Below are 27,335 nucleotides of genomic sequence, written 5' to 3'. Positions count from 1 at the left end.
TTGAATCGAATATTTCGAATAGTATATATAGCATATTTTTAAAGAATTAGCTTTTTTATCATGACACGACTGATTTACACAACTTTTAAAGAATTAGAACACATGCAGGCACAGCACTTTGTGAAATTGACAACTATTAACAGCTGAATTTTATTCAGAAATCACACACTGCTTTTCTTTACTGCATTCACAAGTTTTTATGCAAGAATACCAGCTGCTCCATGTGGTCTGGCAGCAGCAGTTCCTGCCGGCTGCTAACAACATTTCCTGCTGTTGAAAACAGCCTCTCACTCCTTGCCTGTGTGGCAGGAATCGAGAGGTACTTTTGTGCAACCTTGGCCAGCTCTGGGTACAGTCGGCTGCTGTGGCTCTTCCACCACACCAAAGGGTTTTCTGACCTTGGAAGCACAGGGGTAGCCAAGTAGTCTGCCACTTGGCAAGGAACGCTTTCATGTGCATGCTTTTGCACTAGGTTGGAGCTTAATGAAGAAAAAACACTCTACAGAGTGTTTAGCTGGAGGCTTGTCCATGTCTGTGCAAACAGATGTCCAGGCACAATCATTTTGGGCTGGCATGAGCTCATTTGCTGCAGTTGAAAGTGTGGCTTTGGCTCTCTTCAGTGTAGCAAATGTCTTTGTAACGAGGGTCAACTAGCATTGCGTTTGCTTGAACATGTGCCATTTTTAAGCCAGGGAACCTTGTTGCAAGGCTGCGCAGAAGGGTCTTTGCAAATGATGCTGCTTCCTCACCTTCAGACACATGCTGATGCAGCACCACTTGTGTACAATGCATTAGAGGTATCACTTGGGAAAGTGTAAGGTAGCGGTCTGTGCACAGCACGGTAATTGCTTGGACTAGGGGCTGCAAGAATTTTACAGCTGCAGCCATTAATTTCCATTCTTTGGAGTTCAAGTTGTCCACATCACATTCGCAAAGTTCACCTGAAATAGGGGCATGGAGTGTGACGAGTCTCTCCATCATGGCGGGTAATTTTTCTTCGTCGCATACAAGTTCGGAATGACCGTTCGTGAAAAGGTGTTCCGCGATAGAACGACATACTCTGGAATTACACAGCGCATCATCTCTATGAAGCTTTCTTCTTAGACCACGCTGTACAGCTGCAGGCTGCATGCAGTGAATGCTACTATCTTCTCAGTCATTTCTTGTGCTTTTATCGATGAAGACTAAAGTTTAGGCTTAAATGGACTGCCCACGGATAGCTGCGATGATAGCTCCTTTGACTCGCTTTTCTTTTTCGCAAACTGTAAAGTTGGTGCATTTCTGAGTATTCTTTGTACTTGCCTGGATGTTTCTTCCAGTGGGTGACAAGCACCGTCGCAGTGCTAGTAGGCGTCTTCAAAACAACTCCGCAGGTCTTGCACTGCGTTTCACCTCCAGCAGGTACTTTCAGGAAAGCTTCAATATCGGGTTCGCGTGCGCGTTCTGCCCAGACACAGGCATGGTCGATGCCATCTTCACGTATAGCGGCAGCGGCCAACATGTGAATAAGCACGGCTGGCGTGGTGCTACTGAAGGTCAGGGCAATGCCGAGGCTTTGTCACGGGGAGAGAAAAAAGAGCAAGGAAAAAAAATTGATGTCTACAACAATGCGAGGTTGCCCACGTAGTGAGCTATACAGCGATGACGTATTTCTGGCTTTTTAATGCAAAAATATATAGCCCTCGAGATCTACAGCAGCTGTATGGCAGCCATGACTTATAAAACGTAGCCTCCAAGATTTGCATTTGTGCCGGTCGTTTGTGGCTTTTGGCGGCCTATTTAAGACCACCGAATAATTCAAAAGTATCAAATACCTTAACTCGATCGAATATTCACCCATCCCTACATGTGAAAAATGTCAAAACAACTCGTCTGCTATTTTTCATAAAAAAGTGAGTATTAGAATTGAGTAAATGAAGTAATAATTCTTCTATGGGAAGCGCAGAGGTGCATGGAGGTCTGTCATCTTGTGCGCCAAATGAATTATGATTTAGAGCGAGGCGTTTGTTTATTAAAGGAAGCTCTGACACTGCGATCATTCAACTAATGAGCAGTGCAGTAAACCCTCTGTATAACGAAGCCGCTTTACTCGAATTATCACTTTATTCCAAATTTCTCCAGACCAGAACAAACATGTGCATTCTAAACCTGATTACTACCTATTAACTGCTCCGCTTAGAGCGAACTGTGAAGGGGTGTCTGCACCCTTGTAGCTTCACTGTGCACTGCGATCAAGAGCAACTGTCATGGCACCGGAGCTAGTCAAAACAAAAGAAAGCCAGGAAAACTAAAGGCACTGCTGGCAGCATAGGGATACTCGCGCGCTTGTTCCTGTGGAAACGGTGCAAGCTCAACTGCATGACTCCACTCCACCAACAGAAAATTGTGGATAAGCTTTGGGCCTTCTCACCTGCCCTCGCTGGCTGGCTCGGGCAGCAAGATAAAAGAATGTCGCTACGATTAGTTACCTCTAGTTTTATTCAGGGGGCTTCGTGCCGAGTGAGCGAGCGAGCCCTCTCTGTTGGCACACCCTTTTTCTCCATGCTGTGCACATGCATTAGCAGTGCCGAGTGGCGGTGCCACCACGGTGTTGCAGTGTTAGTGCACAACGCAACAGGCAAATGCTATTCCGCCCCACCTTCCGCGTGCTCGACGCACCCAAAGTGATCTGAAACAAGACCCTATTGGCTCCCTCCTGCAGCTTGCACAAAGGAGCCAATTGCGATCAAGACATTCAATCCCAATCTGGCTCAGTCACAATCGAAAATGTTGCATGACACTTGCATTAGACCCATGAAGTTGTGCCATGGAGCTTTGCTTTTTACGTACATCTATGGAGTACAGTAAAACCTCATTCATTCAGATTTCACAGGATTGAAAAAAATGGCCGAATTAACCGAATGTCGCATTAATTACGGTATCAACAATAAACAATTATTACTAAGTCAACATACATTTATTTACTAAATGAATGAGGAAATCCTATTTCCATTTTGAACAAAAGCAGTATGGAAGCTGCAATCCTGGTCATCTTATGACTGATTGGTTCTCCCAGCGGCGAAAGTCTTGCGACTGCCTTCGCAGCGCAACCACGGGTCGGGCCTTCATCTGAGACAGGCTTTTAACTTCTGAGCACTCATCCCAATTATTTTTTAGTGAGCTAGTCACCAACATATTGTCCATCCATCACGATATAGCCGGTGCTTTTCATGCCCAGCAGCTTTGCGCCGAGTCAAAACTAAACAACTGTTTGCCGCAACTGCCGTGGACAAAACTGTGGCAGGTATTGATGCTTCAGGACCTTGCGGTTCGGAAGACACCCAGCCAATGCATGCACTGGGTCAAAACGAGGCTGCTATTGTCTATAACGGCTGCGAATTAAACCAAGGTTGCTATCAACGCAATCATAGATGGCGACTATGCAGTTTTGAAAGCACATGGCCAAGGCATGGTCAGAGTCAAAACGAAACAACTGTTTGCCGCAACTGCTGTGGAACAAACCGCAGCCGCTATCGATGTGATCATGGATGACATCTATGCAGTTACGAAGGCACGCTGCCGATGAATGTATCGAATCAGAATGAAACGACTACTTGTAGAAACCGCTGCCACTATCGACACGATCATGGATGGCAACCTTGCAGTTTTGCAGGCATGTTGTCAAACCGCACACTGAATCCGAATAAAACAACTGTTCGCCACAACCGCTGCGAATGAAACTGCGGCTGCTATCGATGCAATCATGAATGGCAACTACGCAGTTATGAAGGCATGCCGCTAATGCAGTATTATGCGAGGCGGTAAACGCAAGCATAAAAGCTTTAAAGGCACGAATAGGCGTGAATCATTCTAGTGTTGCTGCCATTCACTTTTGATTTCCACCGATAACTATGGCGGTGCAGACTTCACCGTTTTCTTTCGATTGGACGCTAGCATAGTTCTTGCTCTCTTGCACCACAATTTCGGCACTCCGTGCTCACTGAGCTTTGAGTGTTGTCTGAATCAACCGATGCGCAACCGAATATGTTTGAATTAACGAGAGTTTGAATGTAATAAATAATGGATATGGCCTGCTGGGACCAGAGGACGAATCAGATTTTCCAAATTAACGAGAACCAAATTAATGAGGTCTTGCTATAGAAGCACCCTTCCTTGGCATCTTTTCTCGAGCTGCTATTTTAATTCTTAACATTGTGTTCTGTGTCATTCCTAATCGGTAATGGTGGTGTTTTATCTTTCTTCCAGTTTCAGTATCAAAAAGATATACTTTTGGAAGTGTTTCATGATGCATTTACTCATATATATTTGAAATGTAAGATTTTGCACGAAAGTCTCCCTACATCTATGCTACCTGAAACTAGACTTTTTATGTTTAAAACTTCAGTGTAACTGACCATTAGTTTGGTATTTTCCTGTAGAGTCTCTTCAAACTCTTAGTATTGTTTGGAGTGTGAATTCTTTGAATACCTTTCGATTTGGATATTAAAACAGAAAACTGAAAGCCAGAGTTGTGTTCTTGGTCAGCAGCCGTTTCCATGATTTTCATTCTTGCATTGTACAACACTCGCAGCAGGCCCTTACGACATTCTCACAGCCTTTTCCATTGCACATTGGTGTAGGTGCAGCCAGGTGCGGGTGCCCAGACAGCACGGTTTCCGGCGTTTGCCTCCCCTGCGTCGACGCTGGAGCATGATGCCTCCCTCGCCAAGACTTGCTGCAGTGTTGCACACGCGATGCAGCGGCTCCTTGACAAGCTGTGCCGCTGCCACGGTCAGCTGTCCAAGGCACCTCATGCACTCAGGTCAGTAAAAACAGGATGGCTGCGTTCATTGGGAGTACAGCAGACGAAGTCTTTGTTCTTCATTTACACCATTTACGAAGCGTTGCTTTGAAATCTAGGTATGCTATGGGTATCAACCTTGTGGTACTTAAAGGTGTTACTGAAGTGAAAGTATTGTGTCACGCTTCTTCTTTTACCTTTTTAGGGAGCTGTAAATACCATAAATGAGTGTACGAACTCTCCATTTCTTGAGAGTGCCACAATTAATTGCATCACCTTTTATTTGATCAGTAGAAATGTGTGTGAAATCCAACGCTTTTGATGTGATGCAAGGGACTGCAGTAGAACCCTGCTGATGTGTTTTCTACAGGACTGCGAGAGAAAAGTGTAGCACTCTGGAAATATATAGTCGAACCTAGCTATATTGATCTTGCAGAAAAACTCCTATCAGTTCGATATAGGGCATAATTCGATACAAGCCTGCTGAATAATTGGATGTCATAAAAGCACATACCATTTATAAAATCACTTTATTGATGAAACTAGCTTAGTTTCACATGAAATAGTCCTGTATTTTCTTCTGCTTGGGCAATTTCGCTGCCTGCGATGCACGCACTTCTACACATTGTCTAAAGAGTCGGAGCAGCTGAGGCCGCAACCTTCCACATTCTCGCAGAAGCACCGGACTAGTGCGACTGCACCAGTCACTTTGGAGCATATCCGCAAAGGACTGTCGTTGCTTTCTTCATTGTGCCCACTTTCACTTGTACTCGGTACGATGTCGGCAATGTAGTCTTTGTTTTCGGGCTCTCCCGTGGTCGTGACACCATCATCTGCACTCGCAAACTCGTCGACTGTTGATTTGTCAACGGCTTCCGGAAATTCTGACAGCTCGCTCCAAACTTCGGCAACACTGGCAATGGCTTCATCGCACGAAAGTGTAACATTAGTCGCGGACACCCTATGAAACATTGCCGATGAGGCCTAATGGCCTAGGCCAGTGGTTCTCAAAGGGGGGTCTGTCGCAGCCGGTTGTGGGGCTCTGTGAAACCCACGACCCCCCCGCACCCCCCTTGATTAATTTCTTTTTTTTTTTTTTAATGGCTGTAGTCACTGCAAGTCTTGAGGCAATCTGGTTAGGGACTTGAAATCTTTCCCCTTTTTCATGAGATGGCTGTAAAGCTTTTCTTGCAGTTTTCTACAGCATAGGCATGCAGGCATGCTTTTTCTAGGCTTGCATACTTGAAAATCGAATACAGAAACAGGTTGAATGTGGCTGTAGATATGCCACTCTACTTAAGGCTGGTCCTGGGTCTTTGGGACAGAAAATCTGCCCAAAGTTCGGCATTCAAAATTTTTAATTTCTGCGTTCCCGACTTGTTTCCGCAGCCAGCTCCAAAATTTGATAACAAAATACTGCGTAGTTCTTCTGTTATCGTGATCCAAAGATGCGAATCCGCAAGCGGCCAAAGATGCATGCAAGTGCATTGAGTGTCGACTCCTCGAGCCCGCGTCTAGGCATTTCATGCATTGGCACATCGGACTGAGTGGAAAAGCATATCGAGTGTCGACTCTTCAAGCCCGCGGCTAGGCATTGCACGCATCGGCACCTTGAACTGCACGACTAAGCACATCGAGCATTGGCTCCTTGTATCTGCGGCTAGGCATTTCGCACATCCGCACCTCGGACCCGCAACCAAGCATATTGCGCTTTAACTCTATTATCATATTGTCACAATAGCTCGTAACAATATCTATCATACCACCCCTTCATAAAGAGAACCTCATCATGATCTCTGTTCACTACGCCCCTTAGGCTGGCACAGATACCTGGCTGTAGAGGTGATCGAGGCATCATACAAAAGTACATTTCTGGAAAGCACCTAGCAGCTGCATATCTATCACTGGCTCTCTGAGCCTAAGTTCTACAGCCATTGTCAAGTAAACATGACTTGGAAGGCTGCTGACACTCAGAGCCTTCATTCAATAACATGGTCAATTCTACCAAAAGAAAAAAAAATGCCTCACTGATTGTACTGAAGACTGCTATCAATCAGGCAGCCTGCAGGTACAACACTGGAGTTATATTCATGCCCACACAGAGTTTTGCACGTCACTTGGTTTGAAACCTAGGCACCATGCACATTGTAGAGCAGCAGCAGCAAAGAATGCCATATAAAAAGAAAATCGGGGAGCGGAAGCACACCAGACCAGAGGCCACATGTACAAGAAGCCTCACATCACAAAACACCCCAAAGACTACAAATTTGGTGCCTTCTAGAGAACTTAAGAGAAGGTGAAACTTCTCTAAATGTCTAAACCATGCGGGAAAGCCAGCCTCTCAGTAGCAAGGGCCACGGGTTTGCGGACAGCTAGGGTGAACTTTTTTGTTTTGTTTTGTTTTGTTTTGCAGTGGCCTCTCCAATTTTAGGCTTAGTTCTTGGCAGCAAGTGCCATGAGTGACAACTGGCACAGGGTCAAATGCTTTCGAGTTAACGGGCATTTGATGCGGTATAATAAGACACACACTGGCAAGGGCAGCTAGTAAGAATTACTGAATTTTTCAAGTTAACATGCGCCAAATACACAATGCTTTAGTATAATGGCTAACCAGTCTAGTTTTTTAATGTTGACAATGAAGTTGCAATGTTCCAACATAACAAATTAGTCCAACTTGCTAATAAATGCATGTGCATATTATTATTCGATATTCGATTCAATATTTGAAGCTACGTATTCGTATTCAAAAATTTCTATATTCCCACACCCCTAATTTTCGAATGATCACTTTCAGGTAGGCTGGTGCAGATATCAGTTTTTTGGTTCAAAGTGAAGTCAAAACAAATATTATTTAGCGTGGAATAATTTCAAAGTGAAAATTCTGATTAATTGTGCGATTTGTGTAATATTTTGACATATTAGCCAGATATCCCAAATTCTAAATTGGTTGCTTAGGTTCTTTCCTTGCAAAAAAAAAAAAAGGGAAACAGGCTGAACTTTGAGTCAGTTTATTTTCAAGGTGTCTTTATATTCAGATATTTTGATGCAGAAATGTAAGTTCAGCATTTCTTGCAACTCCAGCTGCACAGAAATTTTTTTACAGGCTCTTGCTCACCGTTATGCTTCTTTCTACTTAAAATTTTGTGGATGTTGAGGCCGTGAGAGCGTTTTGTATTTGCCTTCATGCACCATTGGGATGCTGTAAACAGCGACCTTGACTATGTGACACCGGCAGTTTGCGCTGTATTGCACAAATTCAACTTGATACTTTGCCTACCTGCAAGCTAAGCTCATTCCATTCTGCAAGTGCTTAGATGAAAGAAGTTTTTTAATTTAGCTGTAAAATCTGGATGCATTTAGAGCGCTGCTCAGAAGCCATTCCAATCTATGCCATCAACACTTTTCCTTGCTGCAGTTGTGTTCTAGAAGAGCAGACTGAGAAGCAGCTGGCGAAGTTGAACCAAGCAAAGACCATCAACAACCTGCTCGACCAACAGCTCAGGATACTCTCAGTCAGGTGAGCCTGCATCAGGTACCACAACCTCTGATGACCGAACAGTTGTGGAGTGTACCAATGAACGCTTTGCCAATACATGAGGTGTTGTCAGCCTGTTAGGTCTGTGCATACTATTTGCAAGAAAAATAATGTTGGAGTGTTACTCGTAATGTGAAGCACTTATACGATAGCTCCCACAATAGTATGTGCAGTAAGATTTGCATTGTTTTGTACAGTATTACTACTTGTTGTTGGACTAGTTGGTTAATAATTTATTGCAGTGGAAAAAGACACAAAGTAACAAAGGAAACGATCAGACAGGAAAGAATGTCACTTGACAGAAAATAAACAGCGACGGTAGTTTCCTTCATTATTTTGTCTTTTTTAATGCAAGAAGTTTTGTAGACTATTTGTTCAAGAAAATATTTCCAGATGTGCATGAACAGCATCCTGCTAAGAACAAGAATTGTGTTTACACTAATGTGACAAGCATATCGTATCAACTTATAATTGTATCACATTTCATGCAAACGAGGTAATTCACCAGCAAGGTTGTACTGAATTAAATGTGCCACACAGGGGTAAACAGAAGTGTATCGTATTGTTAATTATGGAAACGCATTCACTGCAGGATGAAATCTGGCTAAGCAGCATGTACCCAGTATTCAGACTTGTTTGTTATAACCGGCATTGCGGCATGGGAGTATCTTTAGTAAGCAGTTCATTTTACCATAGAACACATGCAAAAGTTGACGGTGCATCGTCTAGCCATTTATATATTGAGTATTGCTCAAACTGGTATTGCTGTGAGTGAGTCCAACTGTACGCGTACTCAATTACTGACATCTAATTTGCTGTTAATGAGGACCTTCGTTGCAACCCTGCACGATCAGAAGAGCGGATTCCGTGGTTGTAATTGTAGCATCTTCCACAGGACCCAATGCAGAGTCATGCAAGAGAGGTTTTGCATTTGAGAAGTAAAAGAAACGCTGGACATCATCATTGCAACATCAATTAGTCACGTACATGCTATAGAGTATGGTCTTCCTTACACTCCTTTGTTCTGCAAACTTTTTTTTGCTTGGTAGCTTGAAGCACGGCAAACACACAAAAGCTTGTTGCTTGTCAAAATGGCAGAAGTGGCTTTATGTTGCAATATATGCAGAAGGAAAGCCACGCTATTAAAGATAATGAAACTATTACATTTTTATCCCGAATGCCACATTGATGTGTGTTATTGATAATAACATTATCATTGATAGATTACACAAGGTTCAGTTACAACAGACAATGAATAGAACTATCAATAATGTTCGAGGAACTTCTGATACATACAGGCACATCTTGCGCCGAGTGCTAACGTTTAGCATATGGTAGCCGGTGAAAAGTGGTCACCGAAGAGAGATAAATAGGTACACGTATCAATATCCTTTGAAATAAAGTATGGCTAACCATATTTCAGATATACATCATTTTATCCAATAATTCATTACAACCACATATGTTTATTGAGGTTTGACTGTATGGGACACTTGATGCAATCAAAGATGGCTGCGAGGTTTTCACTTGTCCCTCTAATTCTTTTTTTCCTCCACCCTGCTTGCAGCCACTGCAACCTCTGTGACCTAGCAGAGCTGGTCCAACCACAGATGCAGTCCAACGAGCTGCAGCGGCTGGCGCGGACTCTCACCGATAAGCAGGAGAGCCACGCTGCTGTGAGTGACTTGCATCATAGCGGAACCCATCAAGAATGCAGAGTTGAATCTTTGCCTTCCCTGTTGTCTTGTACGCCTTGTTTGCGCTACACATCACACAAGGTACAGTCTGCTGCCATGCTTTTCAGAAGCCTTTCTTGCGCCGACAAAATCAAAACTTGCAGGAGTGGCCACTGGCCCAAATTTAGTTGCTGTAATCGAGAGTAGGACTGAATCCCGTCGGGTCGGGACGGAACAGGAGGAAAAGTAGACCAAGGACCAACCACAACAGATTTGGTAAAGTTGCCAGCTCCAGCACTAGCTCTTTGTGAACAAGGCTCCTGTGTGGAAGCCAAAACATTGACGTTACTAAATATAAAATTTAGCTGCTGCATCAGAGGCGGACAGTTTGGCAGGAAATCGCAACATCATCTGTAAGCTGTCTTCAGGATGAAGAGCATGAAAATGAAGTATGTGCAGATGTGACGCTTGAAAAGGACTCTTGAAGGACGCTTGAAATACCTTTTGCCTTGGCTGGCGTAGTTTTTTGCTAGATTTACTAGCCATATGGGCTTTCAAGTACAGTCAACGACCGATTTTTCGGACCCTCTAGGGAACGTAAGAACGTCTGAAAATTCAGGCAGTACGAAAAAATGAATGCATGCAAAAAACCACACCTTTTCTCTTTTTTTCTCGGATCTAGAGGTAAAGGGTGAATTACCAGGCTTCCGAAACCCTGCCAAAGCATCAATGAAGGTGCTACAAAAAGAGGCGTTCAAAAACTCTGTATGCAGCCGACTGCCTGTTTTTTATGTACATGTGCATTGTCAGGCAGCCTGTGTTATTGCTGCAGTGGCTTGAAGAACTTGTTGATTGTTGTTTGGACGGCATTCCGGTTGCATGCAATCATATTTGCCTCAATCTGAGCAAGGGTCATGTCAGCACTGTCCACCGGTGAAAAAGTCAATAGTGCTCGCGTCAACTCTGTGCTTGTAGGCGGCGCAGGCATTGGCTCCTCATTTTCAACATCGGAGTCTTCTGAATCCCCCACAACCTAACGGACTATTCCCTCATCAGTCAGTTCTGCGCAGAAGTTGAGCTCGTTGTCAGCGTCAACAAACTGTTCAAAAGTTATTTCCGTGGGTACGGTACTGCTTTCTGCGCTTCGATGCCATCGGCGAGAACGACGAAGACGGAGTGGGGGCCATCGAAGGCAAGCGAAATCCTCAAGTTGCAAACAGTGCAGTTCGCTGACGATCGTCGAAGACCTAGGCCTAGCGTTGCAGAGCACACTTGACACAACAGCACAACCACTCACCACGCTAGCCAAAACGTGGCCTGCGCAAACAAACGAAATAGCGCCGCTCTGGAAACTCCGCCGGCGGCGGAAGTGTGGCCATTTGCGGCGATGAACATAGCCAGCGTGGCCGGACCAAATCGGTGTGTGACGGCTAAATTCGGCTAGTTGTGGTTCAAAAGCGGTGATTGCTTCCGCTGCAAGTCGATTTCCTTCGCAAGGGCGCTACGCGAAGAGCCAAAGGACCTTCCGTCGAGTCAAAAAGTCCGGAAAATTGGACGGCGGGGGGTTCGAGCGTGCGAAACTTCAGATGTCCTTATACATTGATTCTATGGGGCTCGTGGCGATGCCGCGAAGACGTCCGAAATATCAGGCATGTCTGAAAATTTGGGCATCCGAAAATTCAGTCGTTGACTGTACACGATTGAAGTGGCCGAAAACTCCGTTAAATTGAAACTGTCACAAAGTTACTTCGTTAGATCGAGAAAAATAAACACCCTATTTTCAATGCAACTGAGATCGGGAAATGAAAATATAGTTAGTTACATCGCAAATTTCGTTAAATCAAGGTTCATTATGTTGAGGTTTGACTGTATTTGTTTCTATCATGCTTTAGCACTGCTTCTTTCTGTGTGTGTGTGTGTGTCTGACATGATTTGACCATCCAAGCAAGAAGTCTCTGCATGTAAATAAAGTTGTCTGGTGGATGCTGATCTCTTGTTGCACTTTGACAAACACATGCAAAAAAATAATAATAAAAATATAAAAATATATAAGTTCACACTCTTGTGAAATGTGCTTTTTGCAGATCACGGAGCAGGTGTCGAAGTTGACGGCAGACGTAGCTCACCTAGAGCAGCGGATCCTCAAAGGGCGCTCACTGCGGCAACAGTGGGAGTCACTGTGTGCCGACGTGCCAAATCTCGAAGGATGGTTGGTACCTGCTACTCTTTGCTCTGGCACATATTTTCAGAGTTGGTGAAACCATGCACTTCTCATGCATAAAAGAATGGCACTGGGCAGTTATGAAGGTTGGGAAAGGTTACAGACCATTCCAGCTACATCACACCTGGACACATTGAGTTACGGTCTATATTGAGCAGTCATGACATCTCCTTGGAAATCCTTTGCCAAAGTACAGTTCTGTGTTGGGTGTCTGAAAAGTAACTATGCAGTGAGAAAATAAAAAAATATATGTAATGGTAGTTCTGAATGACATTGTAGTTTGACATGCGATATGATAGTGCAAGACCTGTAATTTGTCTGATAGTGTCTGCGGAGCGCACTTTAGGAGAAGCATGCGAGAACAGTCCTTGCACACTGCAGAGCCATTACCCAGCACGCTGCAGATAACTCAAGCAATCCTCCACCGACTGTTTACAAAGTCGGGCTGAAGTAATAGAGTAATGCTTGAATATGTCTTAAGGTATCGATGTTATTGACAACCAAACTTTAGCAATTCAGAAATTGAGGTAAACGCAGGACATGATTTGAGACTACACCGGAACAAGTACTAGTCTGATGACGTAGTGACTCCTCATTATAACTCTGTCAGTCGTACTCAATGACTCACAGTAAAAAGATTATAGCATTTCAGAAAGAATATCTTTTTGAGGTTACCCTCGGCAACAATGCAGGTGGTTGGAAGATTTCATTCTCGCTCTGCTTTGCACCACCCCTGCTTCGTGTTTCAGTAGTTTCATTATTGCGTAGTGCTCCCCTGGTTTTTCTGGCTCACGAAACTTGCACAAACTGCAAGTAGCAGAGAATGAGGCCCATTGCAACAAATGTCAAAGATCAGGCTTATGATTCAGCATGTGCTTTCTCGTCCTCATTCGTAACTGTTGGCTCTGTCTTAGCTCTGTTTCTGGCCACACTTTTGCATTTTGCAGAACCATAACACTGGCTGTCAGGTGCCGTTTTACTCGCTGACAGCAGTAAACTGGGGTGATGGTGTATGGAAAATCACGACCCTCTGTTTGGGGGCGGGCAATTTCAATTACTCTAGAGGTATGCGAACCCCTTCAGGAAGAATTTTCTCTTGAACCCTTTCCTTGAAACAAACGAAACAAGCGCTGGGAAGCTTCGTGAAGGATATTTTAACACTCCACATCGACTTAATATTTGCCTATAGTGTTTATTTAACCCAGTACATAAGCTCTTTTGGATGTAGCGTTATTGATTTTATTTTTCTGTTTACTATTCAATCTAGCTCTGAAACTGCCATGACATATGTCCAGAAGATCCGGGAGAGCTGGCAAGCCCTTGCTAAAGACAAGGCACAAAGAGGTAAGTTTGGTTCTGTCTTTCTTTCTCTCTCTTCAGGAAAATTATGTGCACGTGGCATGGTCTTTCTGCTCGGCCATTGTGTGGAAGTACTTTTACTCGGTTTTGTGCAATAATTACTAGGGGGAAATCTGGCACTAGTGTCTGTGGGAGCTGCAAGCATGCTGCACGGAATTTCAGCCAACATGAAAATGATGGGCTGTACATGAATTTGCCTTTGTCTTTTGTTATGATATAGTACTTATGGGGACACTCCAAGCAAATTTTCGCCTGAATTCAGACATGTTAGCCCTGCACTGGTTAAATCAAACGATCCCCTGAGCGTACCGAGCGCAGCCTCTCCCAAGTGGCACGACCAGAAGAGTAAGAGCGGTGCCATTGCACAACCGAAACAAAACAGTGTAATGCGAGTCGCCATAGTCGTCAGTAGAAACCGTGCAGGAACCAGGAACCTTTGGAGTTTTTTTATTCTTGCATTTACTGCCACTCGTGGCACTGCTTTGGCTGCGTGCCTTCAGAACTGTGTGGTTGCCATTCATGATCGTGCCAGTAGCGACCACGGATATAGTTGCAGCACTTGTGGCAAGCAGTGCTTTGATTTTGACTGAGTGCAAGGCTCATGCGATGCCACAAATACGACGGAAGCCGTTGAGGAGGAACAGCGATTGCTGCAATCCACGACTGGCATCAAATCCGCCAGCTGTATTAACAGCTTTGCTCTATAGAGCAAGCGTGCATCGTCGCTCACCGTCACCATGCCGCCATTCTTTGTCACCTATACTCAAACGGAAAACTGACTGCCGCAGCTCCGGAGGCACGAGCTGCGTTGTCGTCGACCTGTTAAGTCCTCACTTGTAGCTCGCCAACTTGTTGAAGTTTTTGTTGATGGTGTTCAAACTCTTGCGCTCGTTGATACCGGTGCCACTATATCCGTAATTAGTCAGAAACTTTGCCGCTCTCTTCGTAAAGTGACAACGCCACCTACAGCATTTTCCCTCAGTACTGCAAGCGCACAGAATTCATCCGGTTGCAGCCTGCACGGCTAAAGTCGTCATTGGAGACGTACTGTACAACATAGAGTTTGTTGTGTTGACTTCGTTTTCACATGATGCGATTCTTGGGTGGGATTTCTTATCACGCCATCGCACCATTATAGCCTACGCTCGCACTCAGGTGGAACTGTCAGTGTTTGATGATGCACCTTCTGGGCATAGACCTGCACCTGGTGTTCACAAGCTTGTCGTGGCTACCCTTCCCCTTACACTACCCTTCCCCCTCTCAGTGCCGTAGTCATTCGTGTTTACTGTGCTGCCTTTCTGAAACTACAGTTCTGTTCACACCGTCTGATGCATTCAGTCGCCGCCACCATACGTCGCTGCCATTTGCTGTCCTAGAACTTCACCAGGATGCCTCCGGAATGCTTGTTTCCAACACTAACCTCATGCCCTCTCACGTTAGGCTGTAATGAGACGCTTTACCACGTTCAGTCAGTTGTCAATGATGTTATCGTGCCTATTGATTCCTCCAAGCCAATTCCGAAGCCTGAGCTGAACGTGTTGACACCGCATCTTGCATCTGGTGTCATGTCGCCTTTATCGCTAGGATGGCTTCCCTTCACCGCCGGGGTACTGCAGTGGAGATAAAGCATCGCATGCAGCAGTGGGACGCTGTCCGGGCGGTAGATGCAAGCGCAGATTGCGAGCTGTTGAGCCGGCTGAGACTGTATTTGCTGTGCCCGTCGTGCGGTCCTTTCGCCTGCCATCCAACCTTAATAAACCCCCTTTCACTTGTATACATTTTTAATTAGGCTCTGAAATTGGAAATTCTTCAAAATAAGTTTTCTCAAATTTGAAAACACTCACTCTCATTCATACTCGCTTTGCTTTTCGTAAACCAGTCTGCTCATACTTGTGCCCACTCCCACTCACCGGCACTCGCCTACATAATCATTCACGTCCACTCACAGTTTCTGCCACTCACCCGTGTTCATGCTCAAGTCCACTTAAACTCACAGTCACTGACTTTCGTTCGTGCTCATGTTAACTGGCACTCACTCCTGATCAGCTTCATGCCCACTCAAGTTCATCGGCACTCACTTAATGTTACTCTTCCTCGTTCACAAACACTGTAGCCTGTCAAGTGAGCATGGAGCAAGGATGTGTCAGTATGCTTATGAGTGAGCATGCCAACCTGTGCTTAGATTTACATACTTAGATTTACAAAAGAACTCCAGGTGGTCAAATTCCCCCCCAATCCCACATACACTTTAGGCAGAACCTCTCGTAGCTTGTGCATTACTTTGGCACATTAAACTGCATAATTTTTGGCAACGAGTGTTGCTGTCACGTGGAGGCTTTTGTGAACTGTTCTTAGCTGTGTCGTGCCATCAGCTTTATTTTCTGCAGTTACATGCTGTCTCTGCTTCTTCCTCCCTTATTTTAACCTTTGTCTTCTTGTTGCTTTCAGAGTTGTCATTCCATGAGAAGCAGTTCCACATCTTGGAAAAGTAAGTGCGAGTTTGTCACTTATGGACTCTGATTTTCTATATTTTATGATGTGAAGGAGATTGTCATTCAAATGGTGAATCAATTTATTCTGCGGATGAATCGCTGTTCTTCATCTGTCTTGGGTGAGCAAGTGGGAGGAAGAAATGCTGATGGCCATGTTATGACGAGCACACATGCATGCGGACAAACACAGGAACTTAGATGCACACACTCTCGGCTTCGAATGACAAAATGCGAAGCAAGTTAGTAAGGGTTCATGGCTGGAAAAGGCAGGCATAGTTCTAAACAAGGGCGTAAGAGGCATTTTCAAACCTTCCATCTTTAGAATATGAAAAAATATGGCAGTGAATACCAAGAAATACAAACCTTTTTGAAACATGCACAAAATTGTTTGGTTACTCGAGTTGTTGTTTGTTCACTAAAGTTTTCCGGAGTTTGTTCTGCAGGGGCGCTGTGATCAGGCATTCTGCTCTGTAGGCACAGCAAGTTTGATCTGTGCCACAGACTAACAGAAATGTCAGTGACATTCATGCAATATTCACACAGTAGCAGGCAAAATTTTGCTTGCTGTTGCACCTTGGTTCTGTAAATTGGTGTTGCTACTGCTTTTAAGTCTGAATTATTCATGGTTATATTGCGCTCAGTTTTACAAACACGATATTAAGGAAGCACAGGACGTGGACAGACGTAGCGCGTCTGTCCACGTCTTGTCCTTCCTTAATATTGTGTTTGTAAAACTGAGCGCAATATAACCATGAACGTTCACCAACTAGCCCCCTTTATTGCTTTTCTGAATTATTCATCAGTTTGAAAAAATCAGTCGGCAGCTGTATTTGTGCTCTCTTGGAATCTGTTTTCCGCCCACCTAGACACAAATGAAAAATCGAATAATTATCCGTGTCAGTATGAGTACTGTAAACAAGCTCCAAAAGTTCTACAGTTTGCAATAAAATCGTAAAAGATGGCAGGTGTGCATTTGTGTTGTTCTTTTCCTTGCTCTTGTGCTCATGCTTTGCAGATCTGCCTTTTCATGTAATGACTCCAGTCAAGGCCAGCCATTTTCACTATCACTCTCTCTGTTATGGAGAACTGCTTCAGAATTTATAGGGTGGTGTTACCACCTGTCCTTCGCTCTGACAGTATATTAATGCACTAGCACTAGAAGCATCACAGTTAAAAAGAGAAAATGTGCACATGTGTTAAGTAGAGAAAGCTGCTCGTGTGGTTAACCCTTTCAGGGTTGATTTTTTTCGCCATATGTGACCATGTCTGATGAATTCGGATTTTGCGGGACTGAAGAAAATGTCCGAATCAACCGAATGTCAAATTATTGAGGGTATCAAGAAAAGAATAAACAAATGCCTTCCACGTCGACACACTTTTAATTACTGAATGAATCAGCAAATCCTGTTTCTATTTTGCATAAAAGCAGTGCAAAAGCTGCAATTTTCATCATATCATGACTGATTAGTGCTTGCAGTGGCGAAGGCCTCTCGACTTCCTTCGCAGTGCAGCCGCGGTGTGCATCTTCATCTGATACACTCCTTTCACTACCGCATGCTCATCCCGATAAATTTTTTTTTTTTTTTGCCATTGAGCTGGTCGCCAACAGATCATTCGTCCATTGCGATGTAGCTGGTGTTCTTCATCCTCGATCCTCGGCAGCTTTGCATTGAGTCAAAACGAAACTACTGTACGCCGCATTCGCTGTGGACAAACTGCAGCCGATATTTACACAATCATGGATGGCTACCTTGCGGTCTGAAGGCACATGGTCAACGCACACACCGAATCGAAACGAAACTACCATTTGCTGCAGCAACAGCGGATGGAATCGTAATCACTATCGACGCGATCATGGATGGTGGCTACGCAGTTATGAAGACACCCGGCCAACATGGTGTTAAGTGCAGCGGTAAACGCAAGAATAAAGACTTTAGACACAAATAGGGACCAAGCATTCTGGCATTACTGTCATTCATGTATGATTTCCACTGATGATTATGGCGAAGTGGACTCTGCGGCTTTGTTCAGGTTGGATGCTGTTCTTGCTCTTCAGCATTGCACATTTTCAGCCTTGCATGCTCACTGTAATAACCGATGTGCAGCCAAGTACATCCTAATTGATGAGAATTAGGGTAAATTATACTATTTTGGAAATACTTTGTCGCCAAAAGTTCTTCAATGTGCTCAGCAGAACCAGATTTATTGACAATTAAACACACTGTTTGTGGTGCTTCCACTCCTTCAATGATTTGCACTGCGAAGGGTGTATATGGCGGAGAGCGGGCGTGCCCACGACGCTTCGCTCCGGCTATGGGACGTCACTGTGGCGCGCAGTTCAAATTTGATTTTGGATGTTCACGCAGACACCACTATGTCTGATTTTGGCACCTACGACGCACCAAACGCAATTGTCTTCAGCGAGCCGCAATGTGCTCCGCCACTGGGCTCGTTTCGGCACCCCGTGGCAATCGCGGTACCTACGCTACGTAGCGGACGGCAGCTACATGCAACTGTATATTGTGTATGCGCAGCATTTGCTCTGTTCACAGCAGGGATAGAGTGCATGCTCACACTCGTATGCGCCCGTCTGGCTGTGCTACGTGGTGCGGACTGGATTTGTCCTGCACCAGCTTGACTGATGGAGGGTAGCCACATCCATCTTGTGTATTTTGAAGCGCTATCAGTAACTCATCAGGAAGCGAAGTTTGCCAAGGCATCTAACCAGGAGCAGCCAGGGGTGAGCGCACGCTGGCAAGGGTGCGTGTGATGTGATCTTAAGTTTCACTGGGTACGAGCCTAGTGGAATGTTCAAAACTAGTTGAAACTGGCAAGACCCAATGACTACGACATTAATAAGCGGGGCGGCCGAAGTTCAATTCCTGTGTGGGTGGCTGCGGCCGAGCACGAGCAGAAGATGGTCTGCTTTTTCTGGAGTACATAATTATTATTGAAATTCGAAAGCAGATTTTTGCTTACTTCAGCCTGTTTATTAAACTGCGTCAGTAAATATACACAGTAACAGTAGGAAGAAGCGCACTGATCCAAACACCCTTCTTGATTGACCTCAGCTATTGGCCAATAGTAGCCACATATGGGAATCTGCTGTATTATGAAATTTAGCATCCAGAAAAGGGTGAGGAGCAGGCTTCTGTTGAAGTGACAGAGTTTGAGAAAAAGGTGACTTCAAGCTCTCTGCTTGCGATCTCCACATGTTGTGCAAGACTGCAAAATTTGGCTAAGGTGTTCACAGCAGCATACACTATCCGCAAACTGTTTCTTTTTTCACCAAGCCCGAGGGGTGGTTCACGGCCCTTTTAAATAAAGTATACGCCTGCTGGGACCAGAGCATGAGTCCGGGTTATCAGTTTTACTAACAAGGGATGAATAAAGACGGTTTTACTGCATGTTTCAATGTTTCAATTTGTGCACTCAGGAACAAGATTCGACAGACATGCCAGAAGTTGCTGTCATTGCTGCAAGAACGTTGCCTGCAGGCTTGTCACAAGATGGCGCAGGCATTGGAGACGTGGGCCAAGTGAGTGCACATTGTAGTCATGATACGGTGCTTTATTAAAAGATACTAAGACTAAGAGCAAAGTAATCGCATTTCTCGTGCATTTTTCATTTTTCAACTCTTTGTGCTCTTCAACAAATTGAAACCAACACGTGTTAAATCCGCCTTCTAGGTATTTCAGATACTGTTAGAGTATATGTGGTTTGAGTAAAATTTAACCTGAAACAAAAATATAGGATATCGTCCAACGAAATATATGCACCTAAGGTATTTAATATCATGCCAGAGTAAAATGTGAGAACACCTCTAGCAATTATTTGCTCAATTTGAGTTGGCGTGGTGCGATTGCAGCAGGTGCTGGATGTGCGGCCCTGCAACTAAATGTCTGTGAGTTAGTCATGGAAGGTTCAGTTACACTCTCCATTGCATGAAGGTGAATGCGCATCCTAGTTTATTTTTCTTCGTCGAACTTGCAGCTCACTGCACACTTGTCCCTTCGGTGTAAAGAATGCCAGTCCTCTTGAAACGTTGCCGTGAACGAGCACTGGATGCTGATTGGACCCGGAACACTCATAACGACTGATGAAAACGTAGCTGGCAGTCAATTCAAATGCATCCAACTCGGAGCCAAAGAGAAATGCATGCATGGTGTTGGCTTTACTCCTTGGAAGTGCCACCATTCTGAGTGTTGGTGCCACTACGATTGGAACAGTGGCTCTTCCAACAAGTATCAACACTCCTGAGAGCACTGTGTGCACAGTACAAGCTAGAAAAAAGGGAAAATCCTTCCAAACAAGTGCTCAGAATAGCCATATAAAATTGTAGTCATGCCATAGCGTCCCTGACATGTTGTTTGTCTCGCCTTTATTGCCGGTGCCTTGCTTTGGTTTCGATTGTAAGTTAAGCACCTAGAGTTGGCGCTTTATTTAAGCACTTTGGATATTCAAATTAAAAAAAAAAAGAAATAGAAAAGAAATGTCAACTTACAGTTATGTAAATGGAATGGAAAAATATATCTGGAATGTTAATATAGCCGTGGTGCAATGAAATCTGCGTGTTGCAAACTTTGTTGTAGCTGAACTGTGAATGCTTTGCAGGGATGCTTTAGAGATATACGGGCGAAGTCGGCACCTGGACACTGAGCTGGACAGTTGCCTGGACATGCTGGCATCCTATGGTTCTGCCATCAGCAAGGTATCGTACTTTAACTGATGTCATGTGTCACTGATATCGGGGTGTGCAGATGTTACGAGAGGTGGTGTTGGGAGATGCAGGGCAGCACAGCAGACAGATTTTAATTACACTCAAAACTCAAAAACTTAAAACTCAGTTGACTCAAAACAAAACTCAATGAAGGAATGGTAACATTTATGTAACCCAAACATGTCCTTATCCCCGTCTACGATAGTCCTAGGCATTTTCTATACGAAAGTCAGGCAACCCTAGCCTATGGCTGCGCCGTTATCAGAAAGGAGCATTCTTAGACTTTTGTGTTCGCATGTTTCTTCCGAGTCCCATGCGTGTCGGATCTTCATCATGGTTGGTGTTCTTGGCGACACCGTAAACGTTGCCTAGCATTAAGTGTTCTGGAACAAAGGGTGGTTCTAAGCTTTAGGTTTCAGTATTCTCGGCGGCATCAGGTACCTATTTTACGTGGCTCACCGCTAACATGTGATTTTATGCAAAACTGAATTAAAAAGAACAGGAAACCGATTAATCCTCGCAGCTCAATAGACGAGTCCCGCGCAGCAGTAGCTAGGTTCAGGCATCTCAGTAGCACCTCTGTCGGGTGGCATCGCTCTAATGGCGCAAACGATATTCTAGTAGCGAAGTGGAAATAACCTTTGCTCACTATCTCGAAAATAACTCCCATTACACATGACCAACTGCGTAAATTGCGTTGAACGAAGCGCGCAGGCTCCGTAACGATGATGCGACCGGGCCAATGGTGTCAGAAGCGCCATCTCGCGAGCGGGAACCGAAGGGGGCCACATTTGCCGCCGCATCCCAGCGGAGTTTGCAAACTGAAAGAAGTAATCTAGTAACGGTGTCCCAAACTCCGTCGGTGACGTGGCACTCCAGCCTCACTGGTTAGGCCTAACTCCGGGTTCTGCCTCTACTTCTTCGAGTGCCAGCGGGACGCCCCGGGGACTATTGTACGTGCTGGTCTGCCTCTGAAGGGGGATCCTTCCTGGAGTGCCCGGCACTGCCGTGAGAGGCTGCAGCAGGTCCAAGGAGCCTCGCTCAAACGCCGCCGAGGTCGACGGCCACGCCCTGGCCCGCCAGCGTTGTGAACTTGACCGAACCTACATTCCTCCTTTCGCCAGTGCAATGCTGACACTATGACACTACAACCTTCGTGGCCCAGAGCCATGTCGATAATGCCAACTCGGCGCCGCTTCTCCCTCGATCACAGCTCGGGTCATGTGCCTCGAGCGCTCGTGCAGTTCGGACCGATATGTGCACATCGCCCTTTTCCTGTCTTTCTGCGCCACATGCCTCTTACATATTACAACTGCTCTTTGTACTTTGTACTTCTGAAATTAACTTAAAGAGGGATGTGAATTTCATATCGGGAAAAAATGGCCAAAAAATATAAACATTTTCTTGAAAATTGCATTTTCAGTTTCTATAACTCTTTTCTTGCCTGATTCCGAAAGTTCATCACTGAAAACCACAAAGAAGTGCTAAAAAAAACTTGCTGTGTCAGCCAAGGTGGTGAAAATTTTCACAGAAGTCGTGAAAGAACAGCATTTTTCAAGTCGCAGTATCTCTGGAACGGCACAACTGAGCACTGACAGATTGGTTTTGTCAGAAAGCTAATTTCTCCATCTTCAAATTTGCTGCTTCAGTTATCTCCTCCATACAGAAACAAGCGCACAAAATTGAGCAAATAATTGAAGGTCATTCCAGAGTCTCTGATTTGGCTGCGCCTGCCACGTGACTCCAGCCCAGTTTGCCATTGATGTGGCGCTCGCTTTGTAGTGGCATCGTCTACTCGGCTCTTCGTAACTCGCAAGCTCTGCTGGACACTCTTCGTATTCTCAACGAGTGTCAAAACTTCTGCTATGGGGACATCGCAGTAGCATGGCCGATCCTTTTGTTGTTGGACGTCTCAGAGCCGCAGCTAAGCACTCCGAGCACCGGTGACACAGACTTCGCAACCAAGCTTCGCATGCATAGTCCTCGGCCACGTGGCTAAACCTTTCAGCACTCGGGGTTTCGGAATTCACGACCAAGCAGATTGTGCATCGGAACCTCAGACCTGCGACCAAGCACATCGCACACCAATGTGCTTGGTCTATTATCTATCATGTTGTCACAATATCTTAAACCTCATCATGAGTTCTGTTCACTAGGCCCCTTTGGCTGGCACAGAGATCTGGTTGGAGAAGTGAGGCATCATACAAAAGTACAAGCTGGAAAAGCACCTAGCAGCTGCATTGCTGCCTATCTGTCAGTGGCTCTCTGATCCTAAGCTCCACAGCCATTGTCAAGGGAAGATGACTTGGAAAGCTGCTGAGAGCCTTGGTTCAGTAACATAGTCAATTCTACCAAAACATTGCCTCACTGATTGCACTGTAGACCGCTATCAGTGAGGCAGTCTGCAGATACAACACAACTATATTTATGCCCACACAGTGTTCCGCACCTCACTTGGTTTGAAACCCAGGCACCATGCTTTTTGTAGAGCAGCAGTAAAGAATGTCATACTAAAGAAGGGGGGGGCGGGTTGGGTGGGGGGGGATGAAGGCACACCAGACCAGAGGCCGCATGCGCAAGAAATCCCACATCACAAAAGACACAAAGACTACAAATTTGATGCCTTTTAGAAAACTGAAGAGAACGTGAAACTTTGAGAGCTGTTTTCTCAAAACTGCTTTTTTTTTTTTTTTGCCTTCCCACTCAGGTTCTGGAGCTGATTTCTTTGTTACTGTTTAGCCTATTGGATGGAGTAGCCATCTGTCAGAAGCGGCTCGCTTGCGTAATATGATGGGAAGCGCGATGCGCTCCTCATAGGTTCGGCTGGTGGCACTCAATAATAACACCACGTGGGCGCCCTCGTAGACATTTCTACAAGTACCCACGAAACGAAGGAAGTTTTTTACTGCCAAAATAATAATCGTGGGCAAGCAGAAAGCGCAGAATGGTTTACTGACACTGTCTCCTCACTGAATACGTACAGTGAACGCCCACTACACGCAGTCCCCGAACTGGCTTCTTGCATGAAAGGTAGGCACTCTCTGAGAGCAAACTATGTGAAAGATGTTGCTATAGTTGGCTGTCTGTATAACCAAATGGAGCATAATAGAATGAAGCCTCTATGCAGTGATCGCACAGGTTCGTAGCAACAGACTGCGCATCTGTGAGCGTGTTTTTGCACCATGCCATGAGCTCTAGGCCACAGCATATGAGCATTTGACAGTACACAAGCAACCATTGTTGCGTGGACACTATCAGAGCTGTTGAAAAATAATTTCATCATAACTAGAGACTTCGATGTCTACGGCATCTTGTGATGTGCCGCCGCAACAATGAAATTTCTTTTTTTTAATATTTCTCAAGTACTGTCATGCTGTATGTTTATCTGTCTTCTCAGTGAGCAATTTCGCGCTGCTTCTTTTTCTTAATCCATTACATTCATTGTTTGGTGCTAACACAAACATGAAGATATGCCATGCCTCTTTTCAATGTTCTTAGCGTTCTCTTTCCATTCCAATCAACTTGCCCGTATGTCACGATCCACCCAGGTTCGTGAACAAGGGAGGGTTCGAGGCACCCTCCGATAGACGGACGCATTATGCCTGAGGGGGCGTCACATGCTTGCTACACCCCCTTACCCCCAGTTTGTTTGTTAAATGAAAAACAAGCGTTCATGTTCAAAATATGAGGCTCTGCCTCCACCCTAGCTGGGTCGATGGTGCCTACTACCCAGGCGAGTAGCGGTCTCGTGGCCTCCGCCGTCGAGTACTCTGCCTCGGCACCGGTGTTGATGGGTTGGGTGTGGCAATGCCGGGTGCTCCCTGAGCCAGCCTCGCTCCATCCAGAGGGTCCGTAGTGGTCGGCCTCGTGAGTGGTGCTGGGCTCGACACCGGTCCAATGGGTGCCACACCACTGGCAACGGTCGCCGCCTCCGAGGTGGGTGGTGCTCTGCTGGAAGTGACTTGTGTTGCCGCTAGTCCTCCTGCGGGCTGGAACTCAGTGGCAGTCGAGGGTGCTGGCCAGGTCCCGAGGCGAGGCCCGATATAGTCGGCGTGTCTATGCCACACGCCACATGTCTATGTCTGGCATGCGGACGAGCAGCGATGAAGCGCTGGCAGGAGACACCACCTGTCCGGCAGACCAGGGTGGGCCAGGACAGAAGTTCCCGGCGAAAACGGGAGCTCCTGACTCTGGCATAGGCCCGGGACGGCACCCTTGGTCAGCAGCCAGCTTCTGCTTCAGCTGCTTCAAAAGCACTGTGGATCGGAGGTCTGGATGCAAGACGTCCAAGGGTGTCTTGACCATCCGACCCAGCAGGAGCTCACAGGGGGCACGGCCAGTGACATCGTGAGGTGTGGTCCGGTACTGAAACAGTATCCGGGCAATCTGCGTCTGGAAATCCCCAGTCTGGCTCTTCTTGAGCTTGTCTTTGATGGTTTGCACCACCCGCTCGGCTGCACCATTTGAAGCAGGGTGGTACGGTGGAACCATCATCCGGCGGATTGCGTTCTTCGTCAGCCAGGCCAGGTACTCTGTGCTGGCGAAAGCAGGACCATAGTTGGACACGATGACATCCGGCAACCCCTGGGCGGCGAAGACCTGTCGTAGCACTGCAATGGTCGCACCTGCTGATGGAGTGGTGACAGGTAGAACCTCCACCCACCTTGAAAAGGTGTCCACCACCACAAGGAGGTAATGGCCCTTGAAAGGCCCCCCAATACCCACATGTAGGTGGGACCAGGGTCTCTGTGGGAACGGCCACGGGGTGATCTCCACATGACGCGAGGCTCGCTGATTCTCCTGGCAGATTTGGCAGCTCTGCACCACATGTAGGCTGGCTTCCGGGTACTCTGGCAGACGAATGCCCAGTGCATAAATCCAGTTTCGGCCCAGCAGCGTCAGTGACGACCCCTTCGTTAAGTAAAGGGGAAGGGTTGCCTTCCTGTCGCCAAAACGAACGCTGACCTGTGCCTGACCTGGGAGAGTTGCCCGGAGGAGCTGCACAGCATCGCGCCCGAAGCCTCGACGGACAAGCCGGGGAAAGCACGCTTGAAGAGTTTCCTGGCCATTACTGACATGCTGGCCCCTGTGTCCAGCTCCATAGAAATGGAGCCCGCAGATTTCGACGGTCAGCATGTACGGCGGCACGGACGACGGTACAAATTGGCGGGTCCTCGGTCACGATGTGGAGCCTGGCCGCGGAAAAACTTGAGCCTGCTGCCGCATGCCCCCGCCGCACACGCTTGCGACGGCTATCCTGGCCGCGGGCTTGTGTGGTACCTGGGCTTGAATCAGGCTGCTGCTTGCTGTTCGTCCTCCCCCTTCGGCATACACGTGTCAGGTGCCCAGTTTTCCAGCACGTAAAGCATTGTGCTCGAGAGAACTGGCACTGTGAGGTGGAGTGGGCACCACCACAGCGACCGCAGGTACTGCCCTTTGTCGCCAACTCGTTGACCGCCGCTTCCATTGCCAGCGCTGACTTCACGGCGTCGTCCAGCGAGGGGTCGGGAAGCTCCAGGAGTCGCGTCTGCATGGCGGGTTTGTTGATGCCACAGACGAAACGGTCCTGGAGCAACGAGTCCAGCTGGTCCCCGAAGGCGCGGGCACTCGCTAACCCTCGTAGCGCAGCAACGAATTGCCCGAGGGTCTCTCCTTCCCGGCGGCTCCGGTTGTTGAAGCGGAAACGCTGCATTAGAGTGGACGGTGCTGGGTTGAAATGCGAGCGCAGTATGGCGAGTAGCTCACCCAGCGTCTTAACGTGTGGCATGGCTGGCTTGAGAAGGTCGAGCAGGAGGCTGAAGACACGGGTCCCGCAGCTGGCCAGGAAAATGTCCCGCTGTTTGGCCTCGGGTGTGTCGTTTGCCTGGAAGAACACGTAGACTTGCTCCTCGTAAATTTGCCAGGCGGACCCATCTCCCTCGAACGGCTCGAGCCTTCTGTACAGCGGCATGGCGGCAGCAACGGGGAGTGACGTTTCGCCGCTCGCGGCGGCGTGGGATGATGCGTGGGTACTCGTCGCCATCCTCGTCGCCAGTGTCACGAGGATCCCACCTTTGTCGCCAGTGTCACGATCCATCCGGGTTCGTGAACAAGGGAGGGCTCGAGGCACCCTCCGATAGACGGACGCTCCGCAGCGTGGTGGTGCTGAACGATGACTGACCGCCGAGCAGCCGTGCTCGTTGGCGTTTATTGTGATGCGGTGACCAATGTTGCCTGCCGAGCTTAGCAGGCCACCGAGCCTGGCAGCGAACAAACATTGTCGCATGCTTGCTACACCGTATCTAGCATCGACAAGTCCATAGACCAAAGCTTCATGACATTAGCAAGGTGGTGCACGCGCGCAAGCGTCTCTGTGCGCGCTTTCTGCTACTCACTGAGCATCGCAACCCCGATGCCGTATCAGAAATTTTTCTCACGGAAATGCTTGCTGCACACCGAAGTTATAGCTGATGGCTGCTTGCTGGTTCCAAGTTTTGCACTCCAAGCTTTGTGCAGCTTCTTGTCCTGCGGGTACATGTGAAAGCAGACACCGGCTTCATTGTGTATGTATGC

The 27,335-nt window shown here is 46.5% G+C and overlaps 1 protein-coding gene across 1 annotated transcript in view; it reads left to right on the top strand.

Annotated features, from left to right (window-relative positions):
• LOC142592658 (serine/threonine-protein kinase TBK1-like) overlaps window positions 1–27,335 on the top strand; it is a 114,541-nt gene that overhangs the window by 62,040 nt on the left and 25,166 nt on the right. Inside the window, exons 11-18 of the mRNA XM_075704225.1 lie at window positions 4,620–4,801; window positions 8,196–8,297; window positions 9,883–9,991; window positions 12,076–12,200; window positions 13,480–13,556; window positions 16,020–16,059; window positions 19,500–19,601; window positions 20,678–20,774. Coding sequence (XP_075560340.1) covers window positions 4,620–4,801; window positions 8,196–8,297; window positions 9,883–9,991; window positions 12,076–12,200; window positions 13,480–13,556; window positions 16,020–16,059; window positions 19,500–19,601; window positions 20,678–20,774 — 834 coding nt within the window. The remainder of the gene's footprint in view (window positions 1–4,619; window positions 4,802–8,195; window positions 8,298–9,882; window positions 9,992–12,075; window positions 12,201–13,479; window positions 13,557–16,019; window positions 16,060–19,499; window positions 19,602–20,677; window positions 20,775–27,335) is intronic.

This window comes from Dermacentor variabilis, chromosome 9, assembly GCF_050947875.1.
Source record: "Dermacentor variabilis isolate Ectoservices chromosome 9, ASM5094787v1, whole genome shotgun sequence".
Taxonomy (NCBI): domain Eukaryota; kingdom Metazoa; phylum Arthropoda; class Arachnida; order Ixodida; family Ixodidae; genus Dermacentor; species Dermacentor variabilis.
The sequence above is the reverse complement of the archived record's forward strand: the minus strand, read 5'-3'. Positions and strand labels throughout refer to the sequence as shown.